Source organism: Manis pentadactyla, chromosome 2, assembly GCF_030020395.1.
Source record: "Manis pentadactyla isolate mManPen7 chromosome 2, mManPen7.hap1, whole genome shotgun sequence".
NCBI classification, from domain to species: domain Eukaryota; kingdom Metazoa; phylum Chordata; class Mammalia; order Pholidota; family Manidae; genus Manis; species Manis pentadactyla.
Window position 1 is genome coordinate 191,343,842 of NC_080020.1, and position 17,661 is coordinate 191,361,502.

Below are 17,661 nucleotides of genomic sequence, written 5' to 3' on the forward strand. Positions count from 1 at the left end.
TAACATTGCTTGTGGATATTTTATTCACTTTAAAATAAATACTGCACTGTAAAACTGTCCAGAACTAAAATCTGTAGTATACATAGGCAAGTGCCAAGAATGGCCAGCACAGTGTGTTTTGTTAGAATAAACCATTCTAAGGCATGAATGAAGAGAGTCACTGACTGTCTACACCAGGAACGTTGTTTGTTTGGGGCAAAACACATTCATATGAAGGAAAAAGAAATAGATAAAATTTCTGAGAGAGAAGCAACCTATTACAAATAAGAGTTTCATGAGATTAACAGAGGTCAAGAAAACTTGTATGTGAGGCACTACTATGTACCCCATTTCTAGTTTAATATCTGGTAGAGAGCAGTTGCTAAATAAAATTTGTTGGAAGGATTTCAGGAACTAGAATTTACATATTTTACATGGTCTCCTATTTAAACAATCTATCACTTTCTTAATAATCTTTATGTCATTAACTAGTTATATAAACTAAAATTTACATAAGAACTCTATTTAAAAGCTTTCAACAGGTATAGCAGTTACGACATTTCATTAGGCTGGACTCTAAGTTGCTTGGATGAGATTTATTTTGGAATCACATTATCCAAGCAAAGAAAACACAATCAGTTCATAAGATAAAATAAAAATAAAAAGTGAGACAACCATCTGCCTTAGAAGTTTATCAATAACCTCTTATATACACATATATATTCACAAAGTGGTTGAAAGTCTTTTTATATGATCCTTTAGATGAGATCCAGTGGCAGAGAACTCTATAACGAGACACATGGTCAGACAGAAACCATCATGACTTTTCAATTATCTTTTCTTTCCCTGAACTTTATTTCCTTTAGTTGGGGAGAGAAAGAAGTCCATTTTCATCTGCTGTATCTAAGATTTTACAGATCACTGGTGATTCAACCTAAAGAACAATAATAAAACAATTAAAATGTTGATAAGCATTTTTTATTCACTTTTATTCTGCTGAATGAATACATTGTATATAAATTTGTTAAATGTATCTGAGTCCTTACTTTGTATAAATTATCCAATGTTATTTCTACAAATTGAGCTAGTTTGAAAACAATTTTTAATTATCTATATAAAATACCAGATAGAGAAAATATTTTTACTTCTAAGTGAAAGAGATGAGAGAGGAAGGAGTTAAGGACAAGAATGAGGGAGGGATATATAGCTAGGTCTTATACAACAACAGAAAAAAAATAGAAGATTAAGTAAAAATTATCAGTGTACAAGTAAAAATAAAAGGCAAAAACATAACCCACAGATGAGTCAGGTGTTGAAATTATCAGGTGTTAAAATAATTATAATAAATATGATGGAGAGAATAGTGGGAAAGGCAGACAACGTGTGAATAGATGGAGAATTCTAGCATAGAAAAAGAAAAATAACTAAATGGAAATGTTAGAAATGTTAAGTATATCTGAGATAAAGTCATTCAAAGAGCTGGATGGGACACAAAAGAGGAAAGAATCAATGAACCTGAAGACAATTCAATAGAAATGACCCAAACTGAAAGGGGAAAAAAAAGTGAGAATGAAAGAACAAGTATCTGAGATTTGGGAACAACTTCAAATTAACATGTTTAATTGAGGTCCCAGAAATAAAAAGAGACAGAAAAAATCTTTGAGGAGATAATGGCCAAAATTTTTCCAAAACTGATGAATTATATCAATGTACAAATCTAAGAAGCTCAATAAACTCCAACCAGGATAAATACAAAGAAAACCACTCTTAGGCATCACATAATCAAAGGAAGAATCATAAAGTTTCAAGAAGAAAACACAGGGCAGTATCTTTGTGACTCTGGAGTAGCAAAATTTCTTAGAAAAAAAAAAGCATTAGCCATAAAAGGGAAAAAAATGATAAAATGAACTTCATCAAAAAACTTTTGTTCATCAAAACACGTTAACAAAATGAACAAGCAAGCAACTGGGGAAAAAATGTGCAATATAAATACAAAGAGCACAAACCCAGGATATATTTGAATTCTTAAGAAACAAATAAGAAGACAAACAACAATAAAAATGGGTAAAAGACTAATAAAGACTCTCCTTGACCAAAACATAATCAGCCTCCCAAGCCTTCTTTTCAACTAGGCCTCTTTTCATCCTTGGGCCCTGTCTTGGGCCTGCTGAGTCCAGTTGTAGCAAGAATCCTGTTAAGCAAGTTAGAGAGATTCTCTCACCCTCAATATCTAATCACCCTCCACATCTGATCAAATTCCTCCTCTCTCACCTTCGATATCTCATCATTCTAGCCTGCCTTTAGCAATAATCCTGTCAAGTCAATTTAGCAAGAATTCCCTATCATTGATGACTCCTCTTAATTATTTCCCATCCATTGACTACCCCTAACCCCAAATTTGCTTGTTGGCTACATACCCCCATCTGGCTCTGCTGTATTTGGAGTTGAGCTGGCTCTCTTTCCCCTATTGTGACTGTCTTGACACCTACTGCAAGAGTCCTAAATAAAGTCTGCTTTACTCTTTTAATGTCAGGATAATTTTTTCTTTAAAAAGACTTGCCTGGATACTTCACATAAGAAGACATATAAGTAAATAATCCCATGAAAAGGTGTTCAGCACCACTTTTCATATGTGAAATGCAAATTAAAATCACTAAAATGGCTAAAATAAAAAGACTGACAATAAAAAATGGTGAGGATGTGGAGCAACCTGGACTCACATATATTACTGGTAGGAGGACAAATACCCATCTATAGAAGAATGGATAAGCAAATGTGGTATACTTATAAAAAGAATACTATTCAGTAATAAAAAGAGGATGAAGTACTGACACATGCAATAAGATGGCTGTGTGTGAAAAATATGCTGAGTCAAATAGGTCAAGCATAAAAAATTGTATACTATAAGATTCTATTCATATGGAATTAAAAACAGGTAAAACTGATCTATGGTGTCAGAAATCAAAGGGATATCTTTGGGGGTTCAGGAGTATTGACAGGAAAATGGTATAAAAGGAAATTTTCTGCAGTTGACAGATTCCTTGTTTTCGGTGATAGTTATATGGATATGTAACAGTGAAAACTCATTTAACTCAATACTTGAAATCTTTGCATTTTGTTTTATGTAAATTATACCTCAATAAAAAAAGATGTCAACTTTTAGAGAGGTAGTATGGGGGCTGTATTAAATTTTGGAGACTACTGAAGGTTTTTTCTGGAGTTCATGCTAAAAATTAACATATGGCTCCAAACTGAATCTGTAAGTATAATTTTTTTACTTACCCCAAGGATATACTGACAGGAGTGAGGCTCTAGCATATATACAGTAACAGCATGAGGGGAATCTGATTCTTTACACCTAAAACAGAGAGTACTTTAAGGCACTGCCCAAACCATACAAAATTATTTTTAACTGTTTTCCTCTTAAGTAATAGAAATCTCATGTAAGTGGCCCTGTATAATTTAATAAATAACTGAAATAATATAATTCAAGAATTAAAAATATAAACAATTATATTAAAATTGTTTTGATATTTTAGAACAAAATAAATTCATGAATTTTATAATGAGTATAATTATTCATAATTATATTTTACATTTATATAAACTTTTGTTGATGGGAAGCAGGTTAAAGAGAATGGCATACTGCTACTTCTATAGCTTTTCTTCTTCCTTCCTAACTACAACCCTTAAATAGAATTTGTGCCTCATATTGAATTTACTGAATATCATAATTCTTCCAAGTGGTAAAGACACCTCAAGACAAATGCTGGGCATAGAAGCCACAGGGCATAAATATGCAAAGAAGTAAAAAGCTAACCTTTTCAAACAATAAGGCTTCTCTCTCACTTACCAACTTAACATTTCCCTGTATGGCCCCGGAAGATGACTGGTTAGCCAGAGATGGGTAAGATTCCTCAAGGGAGGAACAACACAAGAGGCACAGTCGCAGGGGGGCCATCAGGTGAGAAAAAGGGGGATCAACAGAGGTGAGGCTTAGAACCTTCCCCCCCCTGTTCTGAGAGAAATCTTCTGCATACGTGGATGTTTTATGGCCCTTGTCTAGCTTGGATTAACACATAGTCTACAGGCACACACCTGATCATCTACATTTGCTCTCTTACAGCACTAAACTATGTTTTCTACCTTTATCTTGTATCTACCTACCACTTCAGCATTTTATTTAAAATAATAATAATAATAATAAGGGAGAAATGTGGGATTCATATATAAATCAAGTATAAAAATCAAATGAGTATTCATATTTGAACTGACTGTTTATAGTTCATAATGCATGAGCAAAACCGAAGGTTTCTGTGATGGCTGCCCTTGTACTGTTCACTATGTAACTTATTCACTATGTAAGAATTTGTTCTCCATGTAAGAACTTGTTCGTTATGCTTCAGAAGATTGGAGACTGACGATAATTAGGCTTGGGGTGGATTAATGATTGTGCATTGAGCATTGACCCCCCTATACAGAATTTTATTGTTGTTAACAACCATTTGATCAATAAATATGAGAGATGCTCTCACAAAAAAAAAAAAAAAAAAAAAGTGAAAAGGCTACATACAGAATGGAAAGAAATTTCACAAACCATATGTATAATAAGGGACTCACATCTAGATATATGAAGTACTTCTGTAATTCAATATAAAAGAGAGAAGTGACCTAATTAAAAATAAGCAGAGAAACAAAAATTCTCAATCGTAATATAAGTTGGTTATGGGGATAGTAGTACAGCAAGGAGAATATAGTCAATGATTCTGTAGCATCTTTCTTTGTTGACAAGTAGTAACTATGCTAGTGGGGGTGAGGATTTAATAATGTGAGTAACTTGTGAACCACTGTGTTGTATACCTGAAATCAATATAAGATAATATATCAACTATACTTCAATAAAAAAAATAAGCAGAGAAAAAAAAAAAAGAGAAAGGCATAAAGCACAATTTAATGGCCCAACTTACTTTAGTTTTACAGTCACCTGTCTTGGCTTGTCAGTTATATCACAAATATCTCCATTACCATAAAAATGTGACACCATCCTTAATCAGAGAAAAAAACACAAGCTTTATTAAAATAAAACTTTACTGACTCAATAAATGTAAAGGGCAGGGTGAGATAGCTAGAAGAATCAGTTTTGCATTAGTTAATAAAAATGTGACTATAAAATAGTGCTTAAAAATAGACAGTTTTAGGATTATGACATAGAGAAAGTCTTTCAGATTCTATAAAGAAAATATAAAGTTCAGACACTTCACAGTGATTTAATAAGAATGATCTTCATCTTGCTTATTATTTATTTGTATACAAATAGATAAAATGCTTTTTAAAAGTTTTTCTTTTAAAGGTAATCATTTCCTCAACCATGTATATTGTTTACTTTGTGGAACATTTTCCCCTTCTTCCCATCCACTATCCAGCTCCACCCATTAAAACACTGTAATGCAGGTATTCAAAGGTAAAGCTGAGGCTAACCCCTAAATCTCAAATGAACAGGATGCAAAGAAAAGTTTTAATTTTGCTAGCTTCACACACCTATGCTTTAATATTTGCTGTATATATCATGAGATATTTTCACATGAAACATATACGAATATAAGAAAAATCCATCTATTTAATATACTTTAATATTTAAATGCCTATCTCTTAATTTTGTTAACTTTGATTCTGGTAAGCCTAAGAAGTCCATTCTGAAAGCAGAGTCTCTCAAAACAATTTGTGCTACGAAGGATAAAGTTAATACCCAAGAAGGAAAATGAATGCATAATTTAAAATTCACTGGGCAACAGACTACAAGAAAAGCTAAAACTTAGTTACATTTGGGAAACAAGAGATTATTTCTGCTATAACAAAATACATCTACATAGCCCAGAAGAGATGTAGTTTTTCTTAAGACCAGTGTTTAACTATTTTCAACTATTACCTCAGAATGTTAAGTAACAAAGAGGAATGCTAGAGTATACAGAAAATAGAATTAAGTAACTTAAACGAGGTAAAGATTATACATGAAAGAAGGAAAGCTTTAAAACATCCTCAGACCTACTATCTGGAATCGATCCATTGTTACTAACAACCACCACTACTCTTATTACCATACCACCACAGTTATTTAAAGAGACGCCAAACTTTATTGTGTGCTGTTTCTAGGCACTATGTTTTTGTGTGTTTTTTTTTTTTAATTTTGGTATCATTAATATACAATTACATGAGCAACACTGTGGTTACTAGATTCTCCCCATTATCAAGTCCCCATCACATACCCCATTACAGTCACTGTCCATCGGTATAGTAAGACCAGGCACCATGTTTTTTAGGAATTACCTCATTTAAATGTCACAACAGTCCTATGTGGCAAATACTACTAGTCAAGAAAACTGAGGCTTAAGAAGACTATGTAATATGCCCAAGTAGTAAGTGAAGAGCCAGCATTTGAATCCAAGGCCTCTGGCTTCAGACACTGTGCTCTTAACTGTTATACCACATTGTTTCCCCATGGAAAGAAAACTGACCTAAAAGATGTCCCCCAAAAAAACTGACCAGAGATTTTATTTAAGTGTTTAAATTTTATGTTTTTCAATATTCTGAGTTTAAATATTCTACTAATCAGATCCAAAGGCAAATAAAGTTAATTTTTACCTGACTGTCTGGGTACCATCGTCTTGAAGGTGATAGGCTCTAGCAGTATTCTTCTTAGCCCATTCAATATGCTCTTCTTGGCTCCATGTCCCCACAACCACAGAGGTTTTCCCACTATCCTTATCCTAATACGTGAAAAAATATTTGTGATAATGCATGCCTGACATCATCAAGTAGACATTTATGCTGACGGCCTATAAGCTAAGATGTAAGATATAAGACAGTCCTTATTCTCAACTGCAAACTGGATATCTATGTTTAAAAGTTAGTCAAGGCAATGTTATGAACATAAATTTGAGCTCATTATCTTCTTTACTCCTTGTTTCTCTGAAAATAAAACTTCCTAGTCAGGCTACCTCCAGGTGTAATTATTTTTTATTCTTCTATTTCCTTTCCCTTCTACATCTATCAATTGTGTCAATTTTTTTCCTAGAGATGTTCTTGCCTTGAGACTCTTTCTCTACATTTCCACTGCCAACATCTCAGCCCGCACAAGTTTAATTTCATATGTTAACAGAACCACATACTACTGTGATTCTCAGTTAAATATGTGGCCTCTATTAGCCTGCAGCCACAGTGAGCTTATTCTTTAACCTACTTCTACTCTTTCAAAGGCAAACCTTCAAGTTATACTAGTCTTCACACTACTCATTTGACATCATGCTTATTTCTGTATCAAGACTGTTCAGAAATCCCTTCTTCATTCTTTTATTTTTAAAATGTAAACTATCTTATATGTGGACTTTATACTCTTTTCTCTCTCTTTCCTTTCCATCTCTTCTCCTCCCTTCTCTCCTATTTTCTTTTCCTTAATATTTTATGCCAGACACCATGCTGGGCACTAATATACATCTGATTAGTAGAATTAAAAACCCTTACAGTGGCAAAGGAAACAAGCATGGCCACTGCACTAGTGGAGCTTATTGCCTAATGGAAAAGAGAGCCATTAAACATTCTCTTAGCAACTAGACTGTAAATTCCTGGATAGACAGGGATTAGAGCTGCAGAGTGAAGTGCTTACAAGGTTGGATATGGAGCAAGACTGCCTGGGTTGAATTCTAGTTTCACCATTTACTACCTATGTGATTTTAGGCAAGTTACTAAAGCTTTGCTTCTGTTTCCTCATCTTGGAATAACAATATTCACCTTTTAGGGTTGTTATGAGCATTAAATGAGTTAATGTGTATAAAGTACTTAGAACAGTGCCTGATATACAGTGAGAAATGTATTACCTACTATTGTTTTTATATCTCCCAAAGCTCCTAGCAGAGTCCCTCAGATGGCTCTAGGTTAGATGACCTTGGCCAAACTAAGTTTAGTAAAAACTGTTGGCAAGTGTATGGGAAAACAGTCATTGTTAATGGGAATATAAACTCATCCAGTCCTTTGGAAGGAAACTGTTCAGTATGAATATACTTTGACCTAGCAAGTACATTGCTCAAAATGTGCCTTATGAATACACTTGATAAAGTTCACCAACAGAATTATTTAAAAATGCTAAGATGCTATCACAGCGAAAACTAGAAACAACTTAAAGGTCCATCAGTAGAGGTTTTACTAAATACATTGTAGGTAGACATGTTTCTCTAATAGAAAGATCAGTGTTTCTGACATAGAAAGATCTCCAAGATATTAAGTGAAAAGAACAAGTGCAGAGCAATTCATTCAGTAGATCCCTTCTGTATAAATAAAAAGGTTATACCAACATTTACGTATATGCATTATTTTTCCTTATGCAGGGTTAACTAAGAAAATGTTAATAGCAGTTACATTTGTGAAACAGGACAATGCTGGAAGAGAATTTTACTTTTCATTCTATATATATATATTTTTAATTAATTTTTTAAAAAAGCCACTGGGTATTATCTGGGCTACAGTTAGATAATACTTTTTTTCCTGTATTAATATATATTATTAAAAATAAAATATCTACAAAGAAGCAAGAATGGAAAGAATAGTGAAATGGAACTTCTCAGATTTAAGTGAAGACAAAAAGTCCTAGTTTATAGACGCCTCATACATTTGGAATGATTTAAATGTGCAAGTATGAGTTGACGATCTTTCCTGGTATGATCCATCTTGGAATTTAAGATCAGTTCAAAACATCTTAAGAGGGCAAATTTATGATTTTCTAATTACTAATTATTATTTCTTTTGGGGAATAAAAAGAGCCCTTTAAAACAGGGCAATACTTATTAATTAACATTATTCTTCAATGTCTAGCAGTTTACCTTATCAAAGTACAACTATGACAAATAAAAAAACTTCAGAATTTAAGCAGCTTGGTTCAAATTTGGGAGAATAGGCTATCTGATTCATGAAATTACAAATAACAGGAAGAATAAAAAGACACTGTATGTAATCCTCAAACTTATTTTATTTTAAACTTAGATGATATGGTAACTTCTTTTAGCAGATAAACTTGTATTTACCCTATATATTAACTCTAGTGATAATGTATTATCTTACAATTCACTTTATTAAAGATGAATTATAACAAAAACTAATTTATTAGTCAAAGGTAATGAGGTTAGTCACAATAGCTTTTATTTCTCTAAGCTCACAGTAATATAAGAATCTGAGTAGTTAATAGTTACTTTAAGATGATTGATTAAGTTAATACCAAGTTTTCGATTTTCTAGAATTCAGAGACACTTTGATAAATACTTAAATATTAAAATCATCTCATAATGAAAAGTTAACACCAACCCCCCTCTGATTTCCATAGATTTTCCAAACTTTACTCCATCTAGTGGTAGGAGATATAAATGCTGTTCTGTACCTCATGGTATTGATGTACATGTTTGCCGTAGCAGAATTCATATTTCCACCAACCAACACCCTACAGGGAAGAAAACAGATCAAGTAATGTACTGAGAAAGGGGACCGTGGATCTGTCTCAGTATTGTCACACAACAGTGATGGAAATATAAATAATTAAAAAAAACTGTAATAGCAATAAACAGTTGATAATAAAAAATAGACAAATACAGAGAATAACTGCTATACTGCATTGGTAAAATTCCACTTGGAAGTGTATTTCCCTCTGAGCAATTAGGGACAAAATCTTAACTTTGTAGAAGTTAATTTAAGTCTTAAATGTGATTACTACATAACCAAAATGTAGGCTATTCAATCACTGATATATTCCATCAGTCAACCAGAATCACACAAGACTTAGTTATATATATTTTCTACCAATTAAAGGTGAAGTTTTAGCTCGTGGGTTAAATGAACATAATGGTATGGATTAGATTACAGTAAGATGCACAGAGAAAATGTCCACTGGAAGCTTTCAGAATCTTGCCACTTCTCTAAAGACAAAAACCACTTTCATTGCTGCTAATGCCCTTTGACTAAATAAGATACAAGTGAAAGCTGTAAGATAAATATTTAAACCAAAGGCTCACTTCTCACCCCGTGAAAACAGTAAGAACCGCTAAGGAACTCCTTTATGAGTTGGTCATCTGTCAGTTTGGATATGTGGGTTGTTCCAACAGTAAGCAATGGCTGAGAACCAACAGCAATGGGTTTGTGGATTGCTGGAAATCTTTCTTCTTTAGTTGACTGCAGATCTTCCTAAAATTAAACATACAAACAACTTCTTCATGAGCATATCTCCATGGGCAAGAGAAACAAAAGCAAAAAAGAACAAGTGGGACTATATCACACTAAAAAGCTTCTGTACAGCAAAGGACACCATCAGTAGAACAAAAAAAGCATCCTACAGTATGGGAGAATATATTCATAAATGATATATCCGATTAGGGGTTGACATTCAAATTATATAAAGAGCTCATGCACCTCAACAAACAAAAAGCAAATAATCCAATTAAAAAATGGGCAGAGGTTCTGAACAGACACTTCTGAAAGAAGAAATTCAGATGGCCAACAGGCACATGAAAAGATGCTCCACATCGCTAATTATCAGAGAAATGCAAATTAAAACCACAATAAGATATCACCTCACACCAGTTAGGATGGTCAACATCCAAAAGACAACAACAAATGTTGGCGAGGATGTGGAGAAAGGGGAACCCTCCTACACTGCTGTGGGAATGCAAATTATTTCAACCATTGTAGAAAGTAGAATGGAGGTTCCTCAAAAAACTCAAAATAGAAATACCATTTGACCCAGGAATTCCACTCCTAGGAATTTAACCAAAGAAAACAAGATCCCTGATTCAAAAAGACATATGCACCCCTATGTTTATCGCAGCACTATTTACAATAGCCAAGAAATGGAAGCAACCTAAGTGTCCATCAGTAGATGAATGGATAAAGAAGATGTGGTACACATACACAATGGAATATTACTCAGCCATAAGAAGAAAACAAATCCTACCATTTGCAACAACATGGATGGAGCTAGAGGTTATTATGCTCAGTGAAATAAGCCAGGTGGAGAAAGACAAGTATCAAATGATTTCACTCATCTGTGGAGTATAAGAACAAAGAAAAACTGAAGGAACAAAACAGCAGCAGACTCACAGAACCCAAGAATGGACTAACAGTTACCAAAGGGAAAGAAAGGGACTGGGGAGGATGGGTGGGAAGGGAGGGATAAGGGGGAAAAGGGGCATTATGATTGACACACATAATGTAGCGGGCGGGAGGCACAGGGAAGGCAGTATCGCACAGAGAAGACAAGTAGTGATTCTATAGCATCTTATTATGCTTATGGACAGTGACTGTAATGGGGTATGTGGTGGGGTCTTGATAATGGGGGGAATCTAGTAACCACAATGTTGCTCATGTAATTTTATATTAATGATACCAAAAAAAAAATCAAACATACATGTTTTTTTTTTTTTTTGAGAGGGCATCTCTCATATTTATTGATCAAATGGTTGTTAACAACAATAAAATTCTGTATAGGGGACTCAATGCTCAATGCACAATCATTAATCCACCCCAAGCCTAATTCTCATCAGTCTCCAATCTTCTGAAGCATAACGAACAAGTTCTTACATGATGAACAAGTTCTTACATGATGAACAAGTTCTTACATAGTGAATAAGTTCTTACATGGTGAACAGTACAAGGGCAGTCATCACAGAAACTTTCGGTTTTGATCACGCATTATGAACTATAAACAATCAGGTCAAATATGAATATTTGTTTGATTTTTATACTTGATTTATATGTGAATCCCACATTTCTCCCTTATTATAATTATTATTATTATTTTTAATAAAATGCTGAAGTGGTAGGTAGATGCAAGATAAATGTAGAAAACATAGTTTAGTGCTATAAGAGAGCAAATGCAGATGATCAGGTGTGTGCCTGTAGACTAAGTGTTAATCCAAGCTAGACAAGGGCAATAAAACATCCACAGATGCAGAAGATTTCTCTCAAAACGGGGGGGTGAGGTTCTAAGCCTCACCTCTGTTGATCCCCAATTTCTCACCTGATGGCCCCCCTGCGACAAACATACATGTTTAAGGGCTTCTGTGTCACAATTTTTTTGTTATTACTTAAACTATTTTTTAAACTCTAGAAAACTTGGGTAAGTTTTCCACTTGTTTTTAATGTGTTTTAAGAGAATGAATTTTGCAACACTTAATAGTATATAGAAAGCGCCAGACAAATGTTAGTTCTGTCTACCAGTTGGGGGTATGGTGGCCAGTAGAAAATAGAAAACCTAGGGATAATTTCTACTTCATATATTTTGTCTCATTATTCTTTTTTTTTTAAATTATAGCAGTCAGAGTTATTTCAATATAATTACCTAAGCTAAGTAGTATTCCGTCTTACTGGAATACTACACACACATTAAATACAGGTACAAATACACACAAATACATTTATACCTTGCTTTTCTTTTTTATATTGCTAACAGGATTATAAAATTCCATAGCTCTTGTGGAGTATAATTTGATAGTTGTATATTAAAACCCTGTACTATTTGTGCTTAATTAAGTGCTTACCTCTGACCTACTTCTAAAAATTTATTCTGAATGAACAATCACACTGATGGGTGTAAAGATTTAGCTCCAATGATGTTCCATGTGGCATTTCATCACATTAGCACAAAATTATAGGTTACAAAAATATCCATACTAATGAATGATTTAAATAAGTTTTGGGGCTTTAGACAATAAAAATTTGAAATAAAAAATAATATTACAGAAGATTACTTTATGACATAGGAATGTAGGAATGATACATTACTAAGTGAAAACAAGTAATAATATGTATAATATATATATATATGGTTGCTCTCATTTTAAAAAACTGTTTGTGTGTATATATGTATCCAAAAAAAAATCCCAGAAACACTGAAAGGAAATACACTAAGACATTATTTTTTTGCTACTTGTTGGAGTTTGTGTCTCTACATTTAGTTTTGGAAAATGTAGTTACTATGGGTAAAGATGAGCTGGGTTGGAGCAAACATGAATATCAGTTATTCATATATAGCAGGCCCTGGCTATTGCCCTGGAGGAATATGTGATTCTGTGAAGGAGGGTGCCAACTAATAAAGGTGAAGGCAACAGCAGAATCATAGAGTAGAGGTGATTCAAACAGACTTTGATGAAGAATTGTAACATGAAGACTTCACAAAGAGAAAACCCTTGATTAATTATTAAAAGCATGAATAATAATATGTGACTTATGTGAATGAGTATGTGTTTTGTGTCTGTGTGTATGCATATGCATGTAAACCTGAGGAAGAAGAGGAAAGATATGGGGTATGGTATGATATTTGATACTAAAGAGATAAGCAGATACTATATGGTAGAAAACGAATTAAGGCTAAGAAGTTTGGACATTACCTTACATATTTTAGGCAAAGATATGGCTTGATCAAATTTTTAAGTAATTACTTAAGTGGTGGAAGAGAAGAAGAAAAAATAAGAAGAACACATCTGCAGGTGGGGAGCCAAGTTAGTGGGAGGTGGGGAGCCAAGTTATGAGCTGCAGTAACCTGGGCCGGAGATGAGAGAATCTCAAGTAAGGGAGTAACAGAAGTGAGGGAGAGAAAAGGAGAGTTATTAAAGAGATTAATGAGTTAGAATCTGGTAGTTAACTGGGTACTGACAGTGAGTGCAGAGGAAATAAATTTAGACCAGAACTGAAGAACTGAATGCACTAATTGTAACTGAATAAAATAACTTAAAAAGTTAAATAGCAAAAGGGATCCTAATAAATGTAAAGTGGACATGATATCTCCTTTTTTACCTGCTGGAGTTGCTATTGAGCAACTGTTTCTTTCCTTCTATATCAGCTTGTAAGAGTCTTTGGATGATTGCTCTAGAAATCAATGACTTTATTCTTTCTTTTCCAATATCAAGTTAGAACAAAGGCTGCTGATGTGGCTTATTTTTTGAAATTCAAGTATAACTTGAATTTCAGTATAACTGTTTCTACATTCAGAGGCTACTATGTGCCTAGCATTATTTTAAGTACTGAGTATTAAAAATGAAGCAGACATAGTCAGTGCTCCTATGGAGCTAAGGTCTAATAGACTAATTATCTAGAATATTATAGTAAAGTTAGTGAAGAAAAACAGTAAAATTGCATAGTGAAATCTGTAGCTAAATAGGAAGAATAGAAGCATGGTCATTTATTGTTTCTTGTTTCAAAACATACACTTTCATTTTTAAGGAAAATTACTGCAATAAAAGCAAGATGATAGTTTTTGTAGAAGGGCTTGGAAATTCATAAAATGGACTCTATTAGTCCAGTAATCTCCAAATTTATGTAATATAGTAACACGGAACATCTAACCAAAATTCTGATAGCCGTATTTGTACTTTGGTTTAAAAAAGAAAAGAAGCCTTTATCTTATGGTAAAGCTTGATCCATACTTAGAAGGCAAACCATATGCCAAACATCAATTTTTAAAAGAAATGTTATTTGTAACAAACAACATTTATAAAAAAGATTCTGAAATAAAGATGATCAGCTCTTAGTGACTAGTCATTCTGTAGAATTACCCAAGATTTTCATATACAAGATGTATTCTAAAGATCCTAGGTATTCTGAAAGTATTATCATTTGTAGCTTTTTAAAAATAATTATTCTCAGCTGGCAGATTAAGCACATTAATTAAAGTTCTTCTTGAAGAACTTCTTGCTTGAAGAGTAATTAAAATTGGGATCTGTGAAGCACTTCGATTGAGCTAATTTTTAAGTACCTGTCAGTATTTAAATCACTATCAAGAAGACCAGAAAAGAATTCCATCTCTAATCTTTTAATTACAGCACTTCAAAACAAATGCAAATTAATGTTAAGATAACTTTTCCTTCCTATCAGAATGGCAGTCTTTATAACATTCACAAACAGTCCAGCAATACTCTTCTAATAAGTACTCAAGAAATAGAGGAGAGAAACAGACCTTGCAGCAAGTACCCACAGCATTCCAGGCATCATGTGAGGAGCTGGAAACCTCCAAAGTAATGAAAGCATCGTTTATTCTCCCTTGATTTTAATATGAGAACCACAGGAAAAGCGACCAATTTTAGCCATATAAGTGCTAAAACAGAGAATGAATAAAATACAAGCCCACAGAAGAAGAAACATATATTCCTGGGGTAATCCATTAGAAGTTCTGGCTCATCTGAAAAGACATGACACTAGAAACACATCTTCAAGCAGAAGTAGAAGTTCATTAGGTGTAGAGCACAGAGGCGAGGAGGCCACAGATGAAGAGAGAACATGATATATCCAAAGGTAAGGAGTTTGTAAAGAATGGGGTGCTTCTAAGAAACTGAGTCATTCAAAATAGCTGGAGTAAAGGAAATGGTGACAGGAGCTGAAGCCAGGTCGCAAAGAGGCTTGTATCCCTTTGATAAAAATCACTGAATGAGCAATGATTTTATCCTGAGGTGTAGATCAGTTAACCACCAAAAGGATTAAATACATAATTAAATGTTTATTTCAGAACAAGTATTTTAAAGGCTGTGTGGGAAGGACTAGGAAAGGATGTGTGAGACTAGTTTCTGATCCTTGGAAATTATGAGCTCCTGAACTAATGACAGGACAGCTTAGAGAAGCATTTAGAAGATAATACTGATGGCTCTTAGTGAATGATTAGAGTTAGAGATGAATCACGAGATAGGTAAGAAAATGACTAGGGTTTCTGACTTGGGCAGCTGGCAGAGCACAGTGCTTTAAAAGCAATGGGGAAGACAAGAAAAGGGTCAGTGTGCAAGAAAAAAACATGATGAATTTGAGATTATTGTCAGTGAATCTGGCTATGTCCAATAGACCAGATGAAAAGGGAAGACAGCTGATCAAAAGGGAGAAGCAGCACAGAGATGTGGTTAAGAGGGCAGGTTCTACAGACTGTTTTAATTCTAATCTCTATTTCACACCTGGTCACTTCCTTCCCCTCTCTGAACCTCAATTCCCCGATCTATTAAGGGGGTTAATAGTGTATCTTATAGGTTGTTGTGAGAATTTGATAATAGCTGTTGAAACTCAATACACGTTAACTATTGTGCTTGTGGTTTGAGTATAGGAGAAACGTCAGTGTTGGAGATGTGTATCTTGAACTCATGGGTATACAAATGGACATTGAAAGAATGGACTTGAATGAGCTCACTTGAGACTGTAAACAATAACAAGAGAAGGCAGCTATGTACAGAACCACGGGGAATGTTAACATTTTAAGGTGCAGGAAGTAGAGAAAGAACTACTACATGAGAAAAGATTCGGACAGAACTAGAGAGAATGACCTGAAATAAAGATAGAAGAAAAAGTTCAAGCTTCAAATGTTGTGTTTTTATGTGCTAATAAGGTCAAGTTATGCATATGTTCAGTGAATTTAGAACAAAAAGAGTGCTGATTGACTTTAATAAGAACAGATTCAGAAGAATGATGGTTGATGACCAACAGCAAAGAGCTGAAGAATAAACAAAATGTTAGGAGATGGGTTGTGGTCTATTTTTTCGAGTAGTTTAGCTGGGAAGTCTAGTAACTAGCTAAAAACTAAACTGAACTACAATGAACAGGGGGTCAAACCTGAAGATATGAAATCATGAGTGTCAGAGAATGCTGAAATGGTTTCTGAGAAGTACTAGAACAGGAAAAATTTAAAATGAATGAAAAGAACTGGAATTTAAAATTTTGAGTTGGTAAAATCAATTACTACTACAGAAACCATTACAATATTGATATATACTATGAAATTTGGAAAAGTAAACACTGAGAAAATACCGTTAGATAATTCTCATACCTCTTTATTTCTCCTAAAAGGCACTCTTAGTATTTCTTCCTGCTGTTCCAACTGTCTCAGGGTGAGAGGTTTAAAAGGTGATCCTGGCAGTGATTGGCAAAATATGTCATTCACAGGAGAGGCTCTGAATCTATCCAGTAGAATAAAGCATTAAAAGCTAAGCATATGACACTTTAAAGCATGTATGCAGTTCACATTTTAAAATATTAAATCCACATCCTACCTATATTTGGGATGACTGCACAAGAGTGGTGTCAAAATGACAACTTCATATTCACAAGTTGTAACTTCAGCTACTGAAAGAATTTCATGCTTAGATTCAGGATGACATATGTACATCACAGTACTTGATCTGGGCCGGTTCTGTTTCAAACTACAAGGTGTACCATTTCCCATTCCCACCGGATAGTAGGGTGTCATCTGACCTTCGATATTTTTAGTGGGAATCTTAAAAAGAGTATAAAACAGACTCTTCATTAGAGATGGAGGTGAGGGTGAGGATAGTAAAAACACTAAAAGGAAGAAAACTACATTTTATTATAAACTAATAATTAATAAAGATAACATTTCTGTATTCTGTAATTCTCCCTCTAATATTCTTTTGATTCATAGGTGCTTACTTGAGAAAACACATACTCCACAGCTAATTTAATACAGCAAAAAAGGAAATTTTTATTCGGTGCAAAAATGAATATGTTAAGTAAATGTACATTTAGATAAAGGCTAAAATATCATGATTAAAATGGATGATTTTCAACAGTGCTAAAAAAAGAGACTAAGATAAAATACAGGAACTTAACTTTATCAGGCTGGAGAACTTTCTTCATAAACTCTCGGAGTATGGCTGTGTAAGAATT

General features: G+C 33.8%; 1 protein-coding gene across 1 annotated transcript in view; it reads right to left on the minus strand.

The window, feature by feature from the left end:
• The window catches only part of ERLEC1 (endoplasmic reticulum lectin 1), a 36,338-nt gene continuing 18,677 nt past the window's right edge, over positions 1-17,661 (minus strand). The window contains exons 7-14 of the mRNA XM_036925931.2: positions 17,028-17,251; positions 16,805-16,934; positions 10,036-10,197; positions 9,401-9,460; positions 6,619-6,743; positions 4,947-5,024; positions 3,262-3,337; positions 1-913 (exon numbers count right to left, since the gene is read on the minus strand). Coding sequence (XP_036781826.1) covers positions 842-913; positions 3,262-3,337; positions 4,947-5,024; positions 6,619-6,743; positions 9,401-9,460; positions 10,036-10,197; positions 16,805-16,934; positions 17,028-17,251 — 927 coding nt within the window. The 3' untranslated portion in view covers positions 1-841. The remainder of the gene's footprint in view (positions 914-3,261; positions 3,338-4,946; positions 5,025-6,618; positions 6,744-9,400; positions 9,461-10,035; positions 10,198-16,804; positions 16,935-17,027; positions 17,252-17,661) is intronic.